The sequence below is a fragment of the Crocuta crocuta genome, unplaced genomic scaffold (assembly GCF_008692635.1).
Source record: "Crocuta crocuta isolate KB4526 unplaced genomic scaffold, BGI_CrCroc_1.0 scaffold149, whole genome shotgun sequence".
In the NCBI taxonomy this organism is placed as follows: Eukaryota; Metazoa; Chordata; class Mammalia; order Carnivora; family Hyaenidae; genus Crocuta; species Crocuta crocuta.
Window position 1 is genome coordinate 1380949 of NW_027551561.1, and position 16430 is coordinate 1397378.

The 16430-nt window shown below is 42.4% G+C and overlaps 2 protein-coding genes and 2 non-coding genes across 5 annotated transcripts in view; 3 read left to right on the forward strand and 1 right to left on the reverse strand.

The window, feature by feature from the left end:
- Positions 1-562: 562 nt before the first annotated feature.
- Positions 563-11611, forward strand: TSR1 (TSR1 ribosome maturation factor). Its single transcript, XM_077749906.1, has 15 exons — positions 563-690; positions 870-973; positions 1299-1518; positions 1871-2005; positions 2402-2823; positions 3814-3973; positions 4656-4810; positions 5068-5264; positions 5917-6079; positions 6418-6528; positions 7222-7354; positions 8677-8793; positions 9204-9344; positions 9446-9520; positions 9650-11611. The coding sequence occupies exons 1-15, from the start codon at positions 594-596 to the stop codon at positions 9826-9828; spliced, it is 2409 nt and encodes an 802-aa protein (XP_077606032.1). The 5' UTR covers positions 563-593; the 3' UTR covers positions 9829-11611.
- On the forward strand, positions 6653-6744 carry LOC144219845 (small nucleolar RNA SNORD91 family). The gene has a single exon (XR_013331517.1). It is a non-coding gene; the product is annotated as a small nucleolar RNA SNORD91 family (small nucleolar RNA).
- On the forward strand, positions 7490-7583 carry LOC144219843 (small nucleolar RNA SNORD91 family). The gene has a single exon (XR_013331516.1). It is a non-coding gene; the product is annotated as a small nucleolar RNA SNORD91 family (small nucleolar RNA).
- The window catches only part of SRR (serine racemase), a 17913-nt gene continuing 10477 nt past the window's right edge, over positions 8995-16430 (reverse strand). Inside the window, exons 2-8 of one of the 2 annotated variants that reach the window (XM_077749907.1) lie at positions 16036-16207; positions 13893-14019; positions 13588-13691; positions 12072-12191; positions 11866-11940; positions 10722-10931; positions 8995-10376 (exon numbers count right to left, since the gene is read on the reverse strand). In XM_077749907.1, the coding sequence (XP_077606033.1) occupies positions 10161-10376; positions 10722-10931; positions 11866-11940; positions 12072-12191; positions 13588-13691; positions 13893-14019; positions 16036-16203 (1020 nt within the window). In that variant the 5' untranslated portion in view covers positions 16204-16207 and the 3' untranslated portion in view covers positions 8995-10160. Of the gene's footprint in view, positions 10377-10721; positions 10932-11865; positions 11941-12071; positions 12192-13587; positions 13692-13892; positions 14020-16035; positions 16213-16430 lie in introns of those variants that run through there. The other variant, XM_077749908.1, reaches the window with a different exon arrangement.

Below are 16430 nucleotides of genomic sequence, written 5' to 3' on the forward strand. Positions count from 1 at the left end.
CTGTGAAGACCAGTTCTCCCTCTCCTGTACCGTCTTGCCTGCAGCTATGTTGGAGGTTGGGGCACAGGTTGGGCTAACCGGGATCAGCGGGAACTTGTACGGAGCCCATGAAGGTGAGAAAAGCGCCTTCCACGAGATTTGCCTTCTAGAGACCTCAGCAGCCCAAAAGAGAAAGAAAGGGTTGCTCAAAGTGGTAACGCCTGCTGCTGCAAACTGCGGAGGGGCGTGCAGAAATCTAGGTGACAGGAGGGGCTTAGCCCTCTTGCACACAGATGGAAAAACTTCAACAGCTGCTAAGTGATGGAACTTAATAGCGCAAAAAATGAAAACACAGGTAGCAAAAAAAAAAAAAAAAAAAACCCNTCTACATCCAGCGTTTTAAAGCCCCCATCCGGAGACCGCCGCGTGAGAAAAGTTTATTCCGCGGTTTCGCTGAGACGTTGGCGTCTTATTTCTCAGAGCCTAGTAGGAAGGACTCTCGCGAGAGGACGCGGTGAGCCCCGCCCTTCCACGAAGAGGGAGCCCAAGGAGGGGACCGGAAGCACTCCGTCCATCCCGGAAGTAATGCTGACTGCGTACACGTGAGCGGCGGCATGGCGACCCACCGTTCAGGCCCGCTTAAGCAGCAGAATAAAGCTCATAAAGGCGGGCGGCATCGGGGTCGGGGATCCGCGCAGCGGGACGGCAAGGGTGAGATGATAGGGTTGGAGGAAGAAGGGTTATTTTAGTCGATATTAGCTGTTTTTCTTTGTGTCCAGACAGTTCCTATCTCCGGCCTGGACCGCGCGCAGAGGCTCTAAGATGGGCGGAGAGAGTCCCCTTTCTGGATTCTCTGGTACCTTTCATAAGAGCCCTTTCTAATCTTCTAGGCCGTCTAGCACTGAAGGTCCTAAGCAAGAAGGTGAGAAAAGAGCTCAGCAGAGTAGACCAAAGGCATCGCGCCAGCCAGCTCCGAAAGCAGAAGAAGGAGGCGGTGAGAGGAGCCAGGGATTAGGGAATGATGTGGTTTCACAACTGATGTAGGCGGTAATACCTCGAACTGAAAATGTGACCCTGGGAAGGGGCCGGGGAGGGAAAAATAACTCTCGAGCACACGTCAGGCACGCAGATCTAGATTCACGCTAGGGCTTTCTTTGTTTTGGTCCAAGCTTCTGCCCACTCTCCAGGCCCACGTGCCTTTTACAAGAAAGATGCGGTGGGCTGGGAGCGGGGAGTGGGTGGTGACGGAGGGGCATCCATACTGTGGGAAATGCGATACTGAAATGAAGTACTGAAACATTGATCTTTTCTATTTTCAGGTTCTCGCAGAGAAAAGACAGCTGGGCAGCAAGGATGGTCCTCCTCATCAGGTGCTGGTGGTGCCTCTGCATGACAGGATTTCCCTGCCAGAGGCCTTTAGGCTGCTTCAGGATAAGGACACTGGAACAGTACACTTGAATGAATGGGGAAGCACCCATAGCTTTATGCTTTTATGCCCCCGCTTGAAACACAGGTGGTTTTTCACCTCTGCAAGGCCAGGTTAGAGCATACAACAGCATTTTCTTTTCTTTTTTTTTTTTTAAACGTTTTATTTATTTCTAGGAGAGAGAGACCGCGCGAGCAGGGGAGGGTCAGAGAGAAAGGGAGTCACAGACTGAAACAGGCTCCAGGCTCTGAGCTGGCAGTCAGCACAGAGCCTGACGTGGGGCTCGAACCCAGGAACCGCGAGATCATGACCTAAGCGAAAGTCGGACGCTTAACTGACTAAGCCACCCAGGCGCCCCTACAACAGCATTTTCTATTGTTGTATCTTGAGTGATGGTAATGTTCTTTAAGTATGATGTGCTGGAGCCAAACACCTCTTCCCACTAACTTTGTCTTCTATCTCCAGGGGATCTGCACACTGTGTTAGACATGGCTAAAGTGGCGGATACCATTCTTTTTCTCCTTGATCCACTAGAAGGATGGGACAGCACTGGGGATTACTGCCTTTCCTGCCTTTTTGCCCAGGGCCTTCCCACCTATAGTAAGTGAGTTGGGAGTGTTAGAGGCAAGGGAGGGAAGTGAATTAGCATTTATTATGCACCTATAATTTTCCGGGCTCTGTCTGGCACTTGGTACATGAATACAACTGATGAGTTGTATTTGGCTGGTGGTGAGTTGTACATGTATGGCCTAAGTTTGGTCCATCATTTAGAAATTGTCTATCAAGGTGCCTTCTGTTTCTGGACTACTCTTTGCCCAGAGGAAGAAAAAGAGTATGAACTTCGGTTTCAGTATGAACATTTTTTAGGGTAGTTGAGTGTTCGGTTTCTCAGTGACCTCTGGGTTCACAGCTGAACTGTTAGCTTGTTTGTGAACTACAGGGGGGCATTTACACGGGGTAAAGTAAGTAACAAAGCCCTTTCTCTCTTGCTCACAGCACTAGCTGTCCAGGGGATTTCTGGCCTCCCACCAAGAAAACAAATAGATGCCAGAAAGAAGCTAAGTAAAGCAATAGAGAAGCGCTTTCCTGATGACAAACTTCTCCTGTTAGACACACAACAGGAGGCACAGATGCTGCTTAGGCAGTTGGCTAACCAAAAGCAAAGGCATCTTGCTTTTCGAGATCGACGGGCCTACCTGTTTGCCCATGCTGCTGACTTTGTGCCTAGTGAAGAAAATAACTTGATGGGCACCTTGAAAATCTCAGGCTATGTCCGTGGACAAACTCTGAATGTAAATAGCTTGCTGCATATCATTGGACAGGGTGATTTCCAGATGAAACAGATAGATGCTCCTATGGACCCTTTCCCTTTAAATCCTAGAGTGGTCAAATCACATGACTCTGGAGCTGCAATGGAGGTAAGACTGATGTTCTTAAAGACTATGTATTGTAGGGATGCCTGGGTGGCTCAGTCGCTTAAGTATCTGACTCTTGATTTCGGCTCAGGTCACGATCTCCTGATTTGTGAGTTTGAGCCCTGTGTCAGGCTCTGCACTGATGGCACAGAGCCTGCTTGGGATTCTCTCTCTCCCTCTATCTCTGCCCCTTCCCCACTCGTTTTCTCTCTCTTTCTCAAATAAACATTAAAATAAATTTTTTTTTAATTTTTTAAATACGTAGATTTCACGTGTAAGCTGGTATAGGATGTGAACTAATGTCAGAGGAAGTAGTCTGCACTCTTACACTACTAGTTTCTGGAGGTGACTGCTAGTTTGAAGTAAGGCAATAGTCAATTGTGAATATATTGACATCCCGTATTTATCCAGCACTTTGTAGGTGCCTCACATAGCAATTGACTTTGAGTTTATAAAAGACACAAGATGCAGTCTTTTTCCTTGGACAACCTAATTATGTCAGAAAAAATGGCAAACAACTGAGAAATAAAGATTGGAAAAGTGTGGTTGAGGTATAGTGTAAGTCAAGAAAGTAGACTAGCAAGCTTCACAGGAGAGCTCAGACTTGAGCCAGGTGTTGAGAGGGTTGAATATGATTTATGAGTTGAAGAGAGATGAAACCGTATCGAAGAAGATAGAGACAACATGAACCCAGTCACAGTGATAGATCAGATGGTTTCTCTGAACTCTGAAGAAATCAGCTTGATGGGAGTAAGGTAATAACTGGGTAGGAGTGAGAGCAGATTATGAAAGGCCTCAAAAGCAAGCAGAGGTATGGACTTAAAATGCTAGGAAATTTAAATGTTTGAAAGATTTGACAAATGGGGCTCTCTGTTTCATTCTATTTTATTTTTCTTTTATTTGAGGACTGTGTTATTTCTGGATCTTCCTGGTTACTATGTTAGATTTAGTAGATTTTGGGTAACATTTGGTGTCAACTATTTTGGTTTTCAGATTTGTGCTATGGATGCTGCAGTTGATATGGAGGAAGACCTTAAGGTCCTAATGAAGGCAGACCCCGAAAGACAAGAATCTTTGCAAACAGAGGTTATCCCAGATCCAATGGAGGGGGAGCAAACCTGGCCCACAGAGGAGGAGCTGAATGAGGCAAATGGTTGGTATTGGCAAACTTACTTGTAATTTGTCTGGCCTGGAATTGTGCATTTTCTCTAGCTGCTCACAGTTAGGGTAGAGTGGGATGAGATGTATTTGGAGGTTAGTTTTCTCCTCTTACCTCTAAAGGTTGTATGTTTACACCAAGCAAACATTGGACGTAGCTTTGCTACATATATTTTTCACAGTTACTTGTGTTGTTGTTGTTTTCTAATGAATAGATGACTTTGATTTGTTGTGAAGTTTATTTAGCTGTGTAAGTGCTGTTAATTCTGAGGCAGCTGAATTAAATTTGGGAGTAGACTGTTCTACTTGTAGTGTGTGCTAGAGTTTCTGGTGTTGGTAGCAATATCTGCTATCATCTTCCCTAGGTGAGAATACGCACAGAGTGTGTGTGTGTGTGTGTGTGTGTGTGTGTGTATTACATATGTGTGTGTGTGTGTATATATATGTATATATTTTTTTTAAGAGAGAGTGCGCAAGCAGGGTGGAGGGGAAGAGGAAAGGAGAAAGAGAAACTTAGGCGGGTTCTGTGTTCAGTGTTGAACCCTGACGCAGGGCTCAATCCCACAACCCTGGGATCATGACCTGAGCCAAAATCAAGAGTTGGATGCTCCCCTGCCTGAGCCACCCAGGTGCCCAGGAGGTATATAATTTAACTTAACTCATTTGGGCTCCCACAGACTTCTTGAAGGAAAGTTCCAAGGTGGTAAAGAAGGTTCCCAGAGGGACATCCAGTTATCAAGCTGAATGGATTTTGGATGAGGATGGTGAAAGTGGTGAGGAAGATGAACATGATGATACAGAACATGAGGATTTTATTGACGAGGAATCTCAGGTAAAGAAATGGATCCGTAGGCCACTTCTGCTTACAGCCCCAAATGCAAGGCAGAGTGCAATGCCGAGCTTGAGGGGTGTGTCTGATCAGTTTCTTAGGAATGATTTAGAGCTGCCAGAAATGAGACTTTCTTTTATAACCTAATCTGTATTACAGTTGAGACTGGTTTTAACTAGATGTCTAGTAAAATTAACTTACTTCTAGTTTAATGGCCTTTAGGGTAAAGACAGGTGTGAAACCGTAATTTTATTCCACAGGATGAGGGCAGTGAAAAGGAAGAGGAGGAAGAATGTGAAACTATGACTATAGGAGAGTCTGTGCATGATGATCTGTATGATGAGAATGTGGATGAAGAAGCTGAGGAAAAAATGTTGGAGAAATATAAACAAGAAAGACTGCAAGAGATGTTTCCAGATGAAGTAGATACCCCCCGTGACGTGGCTGCAAGAATTCGGTTAGTCAGCAAGTCTAAAATCATTGTCTTTATTTAAAATTTATGTGGCTCAGAACTGTGTCAGTGTGATACAAAAGAACACATGTCCCTGCTTCTGAAGGGCTAACATTCTATCTGGGAAGGTAAGACATACATATAGGAAACAGTAATACATAATCAAGTTCTAGACTGGTGTAGACTAATAACGTCATGGTAGTTTATAGAAGGAAATAGTTAATCCACAACAGCTTCCTATAGGAGCTAATACTGGAAGTATAAAACATTTGGAGATTTGAGGGAGTCTGGGCAAGAATAAAAGCATGAAAGCATAAATGATGTCTGTTTTGGAGGCAAGGCTGATTAAAGCCAGAGGATTTACATTGGATATTAGGGATGTAAAACTTTTGTCAAGGACCTTGTTTGCCAGGTTAAAGAGCCACTCCCTGAAGGAGCCACTGTAAGTACTTGGTCCTTTGTAAGTGAGGGGCTGGGGTTTGGTTATGAAATATTTGTTATGAATTGTTTTTGGAGTATGGTTTCAGGCTGTTAGATTATTTTGAGAGATAGTGGGAGAGTTTTTTTAAGCTAGAGTCTTAGCCATTTTAGAAGTAACTTGAGTGAAAAAGTAAGTAGCACCATATAAATTTGACTATTCTTTAAAATCTTTATCTAGATTTCAGAAATACAGAGGCCTCAAGAGCTTCCGGACATCTCCATGGGATCCTAAGGAAAACCTTCCTCAAGATTATGCTCGGATTTTTCAGTTTCAGAACTTTACTCATACAAGGAAACGCATTTTTAAAGAAGTTGAGAAAAAAGAGGTTGAAGGAGCTGAGGTATCTGCCTTTCTTTGTCCATCCCTATAATTTTGTTTGCCAAGGTACCCCTTCCTTTATTCCTTCTCTTGGCATGAGTATTATTTAGTTTTGTGCTGCCCATAGCTGAATTAGAGGAGCCACTGAGTCACTGGTGAGAGTGATATTGAGAACAAAGAGGTATCAGATGTTAACTGAAAAAGTTTAATGTGGGTAGTTGAGGTATCTGTGAAACACAGTTTTGTAGGGTGACGGTGGGCTCTAGGATAGTTTAAGAAACATTTAACATTTGGAGAAATGCTTCATCATTATTGAGACCTTATGGGTAACTGATTATTTTTTCTACTTTCTTGTGGCAGGTTGGCTGGTATGTCACACTTCATGTCTCTGAAGTCCCTGTCTCAGTATTTGAGTACTTCAGGCGAGGGGCACCTTTGATTGCATTTTCCTTACTACCTCATGAACAGAAGGTGAGTTAGTATTTTGTGGGAAATGGAGACTTAAAAAACTTTCCAACCAGTTTTGTATGATAGTCTGAAATTTTATGTGACTGACATTTTACTCCTTGGGATGTAAAGGAATCAGAGAATATGATAGAGAAATCAATGATGGTGTTACCTAACATGTCTGAACCTGTCTGAAGCATCTCAGTGATGCAGTCTCTATGTTCTGAGACTTCTCTGTTAGATTAGATTTTAACCAAGGGTTGGCAACCTTAAAGGAAGGGGGGCGGGAAGGAGTGGTTGGGCCACCTATAGATCTCTTTCTTGATGACCAGTAGTCATGTATGTTGCATGTATGTGAGAGTTCTGGCCTTTGGTCAGTTTAAGAATTGGTGAGGTGAGGCTCTTGAATGAGTGTGGTTTTTGAGGTGTGTGATGAATTGAGTGACTTGAAGGCACTGCTTTTGTGGCAGATGTTGAGCTTCTGTAATGTTAGACACTGGAAGGTTAACTAACATAGAAGTATACGTGAAAGCTTCAAAAACCAGCCTATATTTGACTCAAATACCACTTGTTAGTAAAGGTAAAAGGTGAATCTTATTTCGTCAACTAAACTCCACTGTAAATGAGTATTAGAGAGAATCTGAATCTGCTAGTTTGGTTTGTCTTCTTTCAGTTTAGTCTAGATATGAAGATCTATTTTTCTTATGTGGTTCCCAGATGTCAGTACTGAATATGGTGGTGAGCCGGCACCCTGGCAACACTGAACCTGTGAAAGCTAAGGAGGAGCTGATCTTCCACTGTGGGTTCAGGCGCTTCCGAGCCTCGCCTTTATTCTCTCAGCACACTGCAGGTAAAGTAGTGGGGAAGCTTCTGGGTTCTTTCCATCTTAATGTTTTTGGGGGGACTATAATTTTTAGTGTGGGTGTGTAGAATACACAGTTTCAAACTCTGGGTTTCTGGGGTAGGGGTATTATCAGTACTCTGGTCTAGGAGCCAATGATGTTTTTATTCACAATGTCTGAACCTGTCTGAAGCATCCAGTGATGCAACCTCTGTGTGGTGCTGAGGCTTCTCTGCCATGAGTATTTGGTCCAAAGTGGTTTTGAATGGGAGTTGGTGATCCATAAAATGGCATGTCAAAGTGTAGAACCTTTGGTATCTGATGGTCAGTGGCAGTGTGGGTGAAGGCTAAGGGTGGCCCACAGTTGGGTAAAACAAGTATGTGGCTTCTGAGGTGTTGAGATGAGATATTGAAGAGTGGTCACCAGGGACACTTTTTTGGCAAAAATGATTATACTCCTATATATTAGCAGTGGGAAGATATTTTGCACTAATTTGGAGGCTTCTAAACATTCCCACACATACTCAGCTCTCAGCAGTGACTGGAAGAAGATGATGAAGGGCAGTATTAATGGGTTCTCTGGATAATTTCTGTTCTTACTAGCCATATGTTAGCTATGCTGTCTAAATGAGGAATTAACTTCTCTTTCGTTTTCCTTTAAAATAGTTTATTTCTCTATAACTTCAGTATTAAGCAGGAGGGAGGGTTTCATTGAAGGTAAAAGGAGAAGCTCAGGTATTCCTCAAGATCAGAGATCAGCAAAGTATGGCCCTCAGGCCAGATTTGCTCCACTGCTTGTTTTTGTTAAATAAAATTTTGTTGGAACACAGTTGTGGGGTTGGTATTTTTTCTCCCCTTTTTTTCCTCATGTATTGTGTGTGGCTATTTTTCTGCTATAGTGGCATAGCTGAGTAGTAGTCAGAACAGAGAGACTGTATGGCCACAGACCTAAAATATCTACCATCTGGTCCTTTATAGAAAATGTTTGCCAATCCTTGCTCATGACTACTAGCTGTTGATTTAATGGAGATATTTTCTGTAAAGCATTGCTTCTCAAACGAGGTAGGGGTGATGAGTATCAGAATCACCTGGAGAACTTTTATAAACCCCAGATATAGTCCAAGCTCCAAGGTTCTGCCTCCCTGTTGAAAAATCACTGTGAAGGACTAAGTTGTATTGAGGTAGGAAAATATTTTGAGAACTAGGGGGGTAAAGAAACCCAAGTCGCCTTAGATTTGAGTTGTAGTGATACAGCTTTTCACAGGCTTCTGGATTACCTATGGTTTCTCAAAATGTTTTTGGTTTTTATTTTTTAACCCTTACTATGGCAGCGGATAAACATAAATTTCAGAGATTCCTGACTGCTGATGTGGCCTTGGTGGCGACAGTATATGGCCCAATCACATTCCCTCCTGCATCTGTACTGCTTTTCAGACAGAACGGCAATGGTAAGTTAAAGTTCACAGAAGTGAACAGGCCTGTAGGTCCTTAATAAGTTTAAAACTATTTCCTGTATTTAGATTTGAGAGCTATATGGTATGAAGAACGTAATAATAGTTTTCAAAATACTCCAGTCTCGGCCTCAGAATGGGTCTGAGACAAGGATGACAAATGGGATTTTATCTTGCTTATAAACCATAGCCAATTGGTAGGTGGTGCTCAGACTGCTGTATTTAGGATAGGTTCTCATGACAGGCATAACAGGAATATCGTTTAATAGTCTTTGCATGGACCCAGGAGGGCATATCCTTACTTTAAGGTTTCTCTAAGAAGATCTTGTTTAGGTCTTTAAGTGGACTGGAGCAATAAATGAAGGCTTTGGCTTGTAGACTCTTGCTACTCTGCTTTTGCTCCTTAGGAATGCACAGCCTCATTGCCACAGGCCATCTGTTGTCAGTGGATCCAGACAGAATGGTCATCAAGAGAGTTGTTTTGAGTGGCCATCCTTTCAAAATTTTTACTAAGATGGCAGTAGTGCGCTACATGTTCTTCAACAGAGGTAGGTGTGAAGGATGGGGTCAAATTGCCTTTGTGCAGTAAGGGTTGAGTTTACTCTTTGTGGGTATATGTTTCATCTTGTCTTTTCTGTTTCTTTTTAAGAGGATGTGTTGTGGTTTAAACCAGTGGAACTGAGAACAAAGTGGGGCCGCAGGGGACACATCAAGGAGCCTTTAGGTAAGAGAATGTGGGATTTGACACCTTGTCTAGATTTCTCCAGTGCTACTAAATGACTGTTGGGTTAGAAGACTACTGCTTTAAAATTTTCTCTTTTACTTTGACCAACTTGCTCTGTTTTCTTTCTAGGTACTCATGGCCACATGAAATGCAGTTTTGATGGGAAGCTGAAATCTCAGGACACAGTACTGATGAACCTCTATAAACGAGTTTTCCCCAAATGGACTTATGATCCATATGTACCAGAACCAGTACCATGGATGAAAAGTGAGATTTCTTCAACAGTGCCTGAAGTGGATATGGAATAATGGATTCACTGGGATTCTGTCTCATTGCTGCTAGTTAGCAGTCTAGGGATGGGATCCTACAGGTTGTAATTGGGCAAAGTTTGTTTTCCACTTTAGCCTAGAAGTCTGCTGCCATTGTTTGCAAAGGGCTTTATTTGGCCCTGATTAGGTGTCTCAGTAAACTGGATGTTTTTCTTTTGCTACTTACTTAGTAAACAAAACCATTACTGAAACATCCACTTTCCATTAGGATTTTGAAAGCTGTTTAAGAGGGGAAGATGGGAAGTTAAAGTAACCAGGAAACAAAACTTCTAAGTGTCTTGAGACACGGAATCCCATCTCTTTCGCATAAACTAAACAGAAACAGATTGATAAGGAGCTGGCCTTTCAGCCTGCTTCACCCAAGTTAGGGACGTTAAGTCTACATTTCCACCACTGAGCACAATACAAATATTCTTTACTTCTGGGGAAACTGTTTGAAAATGCTGAGACAGCACAGCGGCCACTCCGACACCAGCTGTAGGTTCAATAAGCAGTTTCATCCTCTCCCACACCAGCTGGGTTGCATACTGTTGGTATGGAAAGGAGTAAGAATTAGTGAAATGGGAGAAGGCGAAAGAGCCTAGTTGGTTAGCCTTTACAGTTAAAGGCCAGGTAGGGTTATGTGCCCAGTCTGAATTTTCTTTGTGGCCATATGTATATGCTTGCCAGTGAAGGGCAGGGCTTTTTCCCATCCTCACTCTGCTTCTGCTGTTGAGAAGGTTGTTTAATACATCTGGGGCACCCTCCCACATGTCATGAAGTCCTCTAGTCAAGTCCCCAGGGAGTAAGTTGCTACTTAAAACAGGAGAAGATTCTTTTGCCTAAGAAGCTGCTCCATTCCTTTGTATTTTCCTTTGCTATTGGAACCTCACCTTAATTTCATCCTCTGTGACTGTGAAGACATCATCCACGAGGTCCCTTATAATAGGCCAGGTGTTTAAGCCAATGCTGGATTTGACACCATCTGCAATGGTTTCTGGAGGATAGGGATTGGGAGTCAGTTCCCCTTTCAGCTTGGACTGGTAGCAGTCATCTGCATTCAAGGGTTCAGCAGCATATACCTTCACGTTAGGTCTCAGAGCCTGGGAAGAGGGATATTAGATATTTTACAACTAGCCACAGCATTTTGCCTTGCATGCCGACAGTAAAATAGGCAACATAGGTAACACGTTTCTGTTCAAGCAAGAGACTCCTTTGATTGATGTAAAGGAAATAGACCTTTAGCTTTTTTTTTTTTTTTTTTAATTTCTGAGAGATACAGACAGAGACAGCGTGACCAGAGGAGGGTCAGAGAAAGAGGGAAATACAGAATCTGAAGCAGGCTCCAGGCTCTGAGCTGGCGGTCAGCACAGAGCCTGACACGGGGCTCGAACCCACAAACCATGAGATCATGACCTGAGCCGAAGTCGGACACTTAACCAGCTGAGCCACCCAGGTGCCCCGACCTTTAAGCATTTTAAATTGCATCCCTAATACTGGCCTTGAGTTGCTTAGGTGATATCAGGTTCCATTGGTAACCTGGGGAAAGAGTAGCCCTTGGATACTGGGTTGTTGAGGTGGAATTCAGGGAAAGGACTGTGAGGGTGTCATTGTAACTGCTTTTGCGGTGTCCAGTTGTTACAGATTAAGAACAGGATAGTGAGGCAGAGAAGAGCCTTTCATTTCAAGTGCCATGGGATGATGGGAAGGAATAGCAATTGGGAATGTTGAACCAAGTATCCACAATATAGTATGATGTAAAATAAAATTGGCTATGCCTGAAGTGGGGAGTCTTCCAGAAGTTATTTCTTTTTAATTTTTTTTAACGTTTATCTTTTGAGAGAGGGAGACAGAGAACAAGTGGGAGAGGGGCAGAGAAAGAGGGAGACAGAATCTGAAGCAGGCTCCAGGCTCTAAACTGTCGGCACGGAGCCCAGTGTGGGGCTTGAACTCATGAACTGTGAGATCATGACCTGAGCCGAGTTGGATGCTTAATCAACTGAGCCACCCAGGTGCCCCCAGAAGCTGTTTTCTTACCTTAACTGTAATTGCTATTCCAGCAACCATTCCTCCTCCTCCTACAGGAACCACCAGTGCATCTACCAAGGGTACCTTTAGTGAAAGGAATGTAAAGTATAAATAGGTCTATTAATAACAGTTTTTTTTTTTTTAATATACGTAAAATAGATTCTACAGCCAAGCATCACTTTACCAGTGGTTACACAAGAATTAACAACTCTTGCCTGGTTTAGCACTTCCATGGCAATCGTCCCTTGCCCAGCTATCACTGCAGGCTCCTGGTTGGGATGTACCATGATGCCTTCTGTTTCTTCCAAAATTCTTCTTGTAACATTTTCTCTGGACTGAAAGAGTACATTAATGTAGCTCACTCCATTGATATTGAATACAGTTCCCAACAAGTTAGATCCAGTCATTTAATATTTTATTGGCCGTTCTTTTTTCGACTATTTTTGGGCACTGGAGATATAACCGTGAACAAAATAATTGTTGTGATCGTGAATTTATGTTCTAATATGGTGGGAAGGGGTGCATAAACTAAATATATGGTATGTCTAAGTGCTGTGGAGAAAAGTGAGTTTGTTTTCTGTAGGGTGCTCAGCAAGGGCCTCTGTAATGTGACATTTTAATAGGTTTGAACAAGTCCTTTGGATCTGAAGAATATGTCAGGAAGAGAGTAATAGCAACTACAAAGACCACAAAGCAGAAGCGCTTGGTCTTTCTGAGAAAAGGCTAATAAGTCAGTATGGTTGGTGTGGAATGTTTGGGGGACAGTAAAAGTGGGAGATGATGTCAGAAATGATTGGAATGGGCCATCCAGGTCTTAGATAATTGCATGAATTTTGGTTACTTCTGTATGTGAGAGAAACCACTGGAGGATTCTCAACTGACAAGAGACAAGTTCCAACTTATTAAATGGATAGTTCCGCTTGGTCTCTAGAAAACAGACTAGTGGGGCAAGGGTAGAAGAAGTGGAGAAACCAGTTAGGGTCCTGTATCTAGAAGAAAACTGGTGTTGGTTTCAGTCAGGGCGTTGATGGTAGAGGCTGTTAGAAGTAGTTGAATAATGGAAATGATTTGAAAGCAGGACTAAGATTTGGATGTAGGGTGTGAGAGAGTTCTTGGAGATAACTTTTACTTTGAGCAACTAGAAGGATAAAAGTTGCCATTTACTGAGATAGGGAAGACTGGAAGATGAGCAGTTTTGGAGAGGAAGATCAGGATTTTTTTTTTTTTTTAACGTTTATTTTTGAGAGAGTGTGAGCAGGGGAAGGGCAGAGAGAGGGGAAGGAGGGATACAAAGAATCCCAAGTAAGCTTCGCTGTCAGCACAGAGCCCGATGTGGGACTCTAACTCACGAACCGCAAGATCACTTGAACCGAAATCAAGAGTCAGACACTTAACTGACTAAGCCACCCAGCCGCCCCAGGAGTTTGGTTTTAGACAAAGTACGTTTGAGATGCCTATAAGACAGTCCAAGTGGGAATATCAGGTACAGTGGATATACAGGTCTGGGTTAAAGATTAACTCCAGATCAACTGGAGTTAAGAGTACAGGTGATATTTTAAACTATGAGATTAATGATGTCATCTGAGTGAGTATAGATAGAGAAAAAGTTGGACATGTTAACATTTAAAGATGAAGAGGAAACACAGGAGACAGAAGTAGCCAGTAAGCTAGGATGAGAAGTTTCATTTGACAGTGAAAGTTAAGGTGACACAGCATTACTCTCTTCCTTACCTCATCACTGTGTTTACTGTACACTATGGAGGCTCCATAGGCTTGTATTGCCAATTTTTTACAATTGGGAGCTGTTTGGGGCACCACAATGTAAGCAGGAATCCCTGAGAGAGAGAAACATGTTTAGTTAGTACAAATCAGGAGAATTTAGAATACAGATTTCTGTCAGTTTGCTTGTATAGTCAGGTAAGAACTTAGAAATATCCTTCCCATAGTTATCACCAGTCTCACTGAGAGTAAGAATACTTTTCCACTCTTCTCTGATGATCAGTCCTACCTAGTACCCTGAGAAGTTAATCAAGTACCTTCCAATTTGGCAGCATAAGCAAGAGCCTGGCCATGGTTTCCACTGCTGTGAGTAACTACAGCTTTGGGCTTCTCTTCTGAGGTGGCAGGAATCAAGCCTTTGATTGCATTAAGGGCACCACGAATCTGGAAAAGGGATGGTGAATCCATGGATTTGATTAAAAAGTTTCTTTTCAAAACACCAAAGAGGTTTCCTAAATTTTCTCTTCCTAACACCACACATCCATTCCATCACGAAATCTTACTTTTTCTACCTCTGAAATAGCTCATGTCTCTTTGTCACTACCTTGATGAATCAGCCTCATTTCTCAACGTGCATTGAGAAATACCAAACCTCATCTGATCCTCCAAGGCTCATTCTCTAATATTTCCACTAGATTATGAAATTGACCTTTTTAAAAATAATTATTTTTAAAAAATTTTTAGAGAGCTTGGAGGGGCAAGGGAAAGGGGAAGAGAGAATTCCAAGCAGGTTCCACACCCAGCACAGAGCCTGATGAGGGGCTCTATCCCACGACCCTGGAATCATGACCTGAGCTGAGATCAAGAGTCATTGAGCAACTGATTGAGCCACCCAGGTGCCCCTGAAAATGACCTTTTAAAAACAAATGTTCCCTTTTTTAATTGGCTATTTGTAGGAAAAGTACAATTTCCTTGGAAGTTGCAGTCTTCCTAAAACCCATTTCCTGCTTTTGTCACTGTTGTAGCCATCCTAAATTGCTTCCAGTTTCCCTCCTACCAGGTTAGCTCATACCCCTGTACCTCTCAACATGCTGGTACCCTTATGTCTAGCCCTTTTCCTTCACTCCTTGATCTGGCTAAAAGTACTCCCCTGTTAAGACTTGGATCAAACAGCACCTGGCTCAACTTTCTTAATCTCCCAGGCAGAATTAGGCATCTCATTCCATGGCATTTTATTTGTATAACTCTTAGGTTATTTGTCATTAACATTAACTTGTCATCAACCTGTTTGTTGACTAGCTTGTCTTCCCCTCCAAGTGTGGATAATAGTACAAGACCTACTGTGTGTGTGTGTGTGCTCCTAGTAAGTTAAGTGTTTGATGTGGGATGAATAAAAAATAAAACCATGGTAGAAGCAAAGGGCAAAAGAGAATAGTGTTTTGTTGAACAAAAAAGCGCTCATTAACGGGTGGGGAGAAGGGTCCTAAAGCTACCACTTAACAGATTCTAATACCTGTCAGGCATAGGGCTAAATGCAGCTTTCAGATTTTTACCTGAAGAGATCTTAAAGCTCAATCATTAGAAATTATTGTAGTGAATCAACACAGAAGTCTAACTTTTAAAAAATACATTTTTAAGTTAAAAATTTAATCTCTATACCCAAGGGGATCAAACTCAACTCCCAAATTGAGTCGCGTGCTCTTCCGACTGAGCCAGCCAGGTGCTCCAAAAAGTCTATCTTTTATGAAAAAGGAAGGCTCTGATATATATTGTAGGAAAAGATCTTACTGTATGAAGGTTTAGCTGGGTTTAGATCTTTTATGTTCATAATAAGGTATCGAGGAATAACAAGTTGACACACAGTAAATGCCTAAACTTGGTTATATACACAGTGATGACACTTGCCCATTTTGCTTTGCAATAAGCCAGGTGAATGTCTATTGTCTAGGTTTAATCCCGAGTTACCTCTTTTCAAATATGTCCTAGTTTGGACAGTAAATTATATGATCACCCCAATTATATGAAAATTTGAGATTGGGGAGCCCGGGTAGCTCAATCTGTTAAGCGTTTGATTCAGGTCATGATCTCCCGGTTCGTGGGTTCGTGCCCCGCATGAGACTCCGTGCTAACAGTTTAGAGCCTGGAGCTTGCTTTGGATTCTGTGTCTCCCTCTTTTTCTGCACCTCCCTGGGTCATGCTCTGTCTGTCTGTCTCTCTCTTTCTCTCAAAAATAAACATTAAAAATATATATAAGAAAATTTGAGATTATGTAAATATGAAAGTGGCTTGTCAACACTGTGATCCTAAGTAACCAGGACTTGATCAAAGGAAAATTTCTACGACCCTTTTTCTTCAGCTATAAAAATAGTTCTACCTACTTTACTGGGTGGTCAGGAGGATCAATGTATATGTGAAAGGGGTTTGAAAAGATAATGATACACTATCAAAGGGCATTGTTACCTTAAAAGATCCAGTTTTCTGGAAGAGTTCACATTTGAAGAAAAGATTGCGCCCTGCTATTTGATTCAAAATGAAGCTTGTTAGCACTGGTGTGAGGTGGATAAAATCTTGAATGTTGACATGAGCTTTTTCAACATCAGCAAAGGAGATGCAGTACTGAGCACACATGGTTCTGAAATCCAGGAATAAAAAAGAGGTTAAAGCAAAGCCTGAGACCATATGTTTAATGAGAAGATTCTGAAGATGGCTAACAGACCCATAGAATGTACAACACCAAGAGTGAACCATAATGTAAACTGTGGACTTTGGATGGTAATGATGTGTAATGCAGGTTCAAATGTAACAATACCACTCTGGTGTGAGATGTTGGTAATGGGGTGGGGGGTTTGTTTTTC

Bases quoted from the DNA above. Each gene is read 5' to 3' on its own strand.
- TSR1 (XM_077749906.1), top strand. From the start codon at position 594: ATGGCGACCCACCGTTCAGGCCCGCTTAAGCAGCAGAATAAAGCTCAT. The intron at 5,265-5,916 runs GTTAGTCAGCAA...ATCTTTATCTAG, and splicing joins GACGTGGCTGCAAGAATTCG to ATTTCAGAAATACAGAGGCC. The intron at 8,794-9,203 runs GTAAGTTAAAGT...TTTGCTCCTTAG, and splicing joins TTTCAGACAGAACGGCAATG to GAATGCACAGCCTCATTGCC.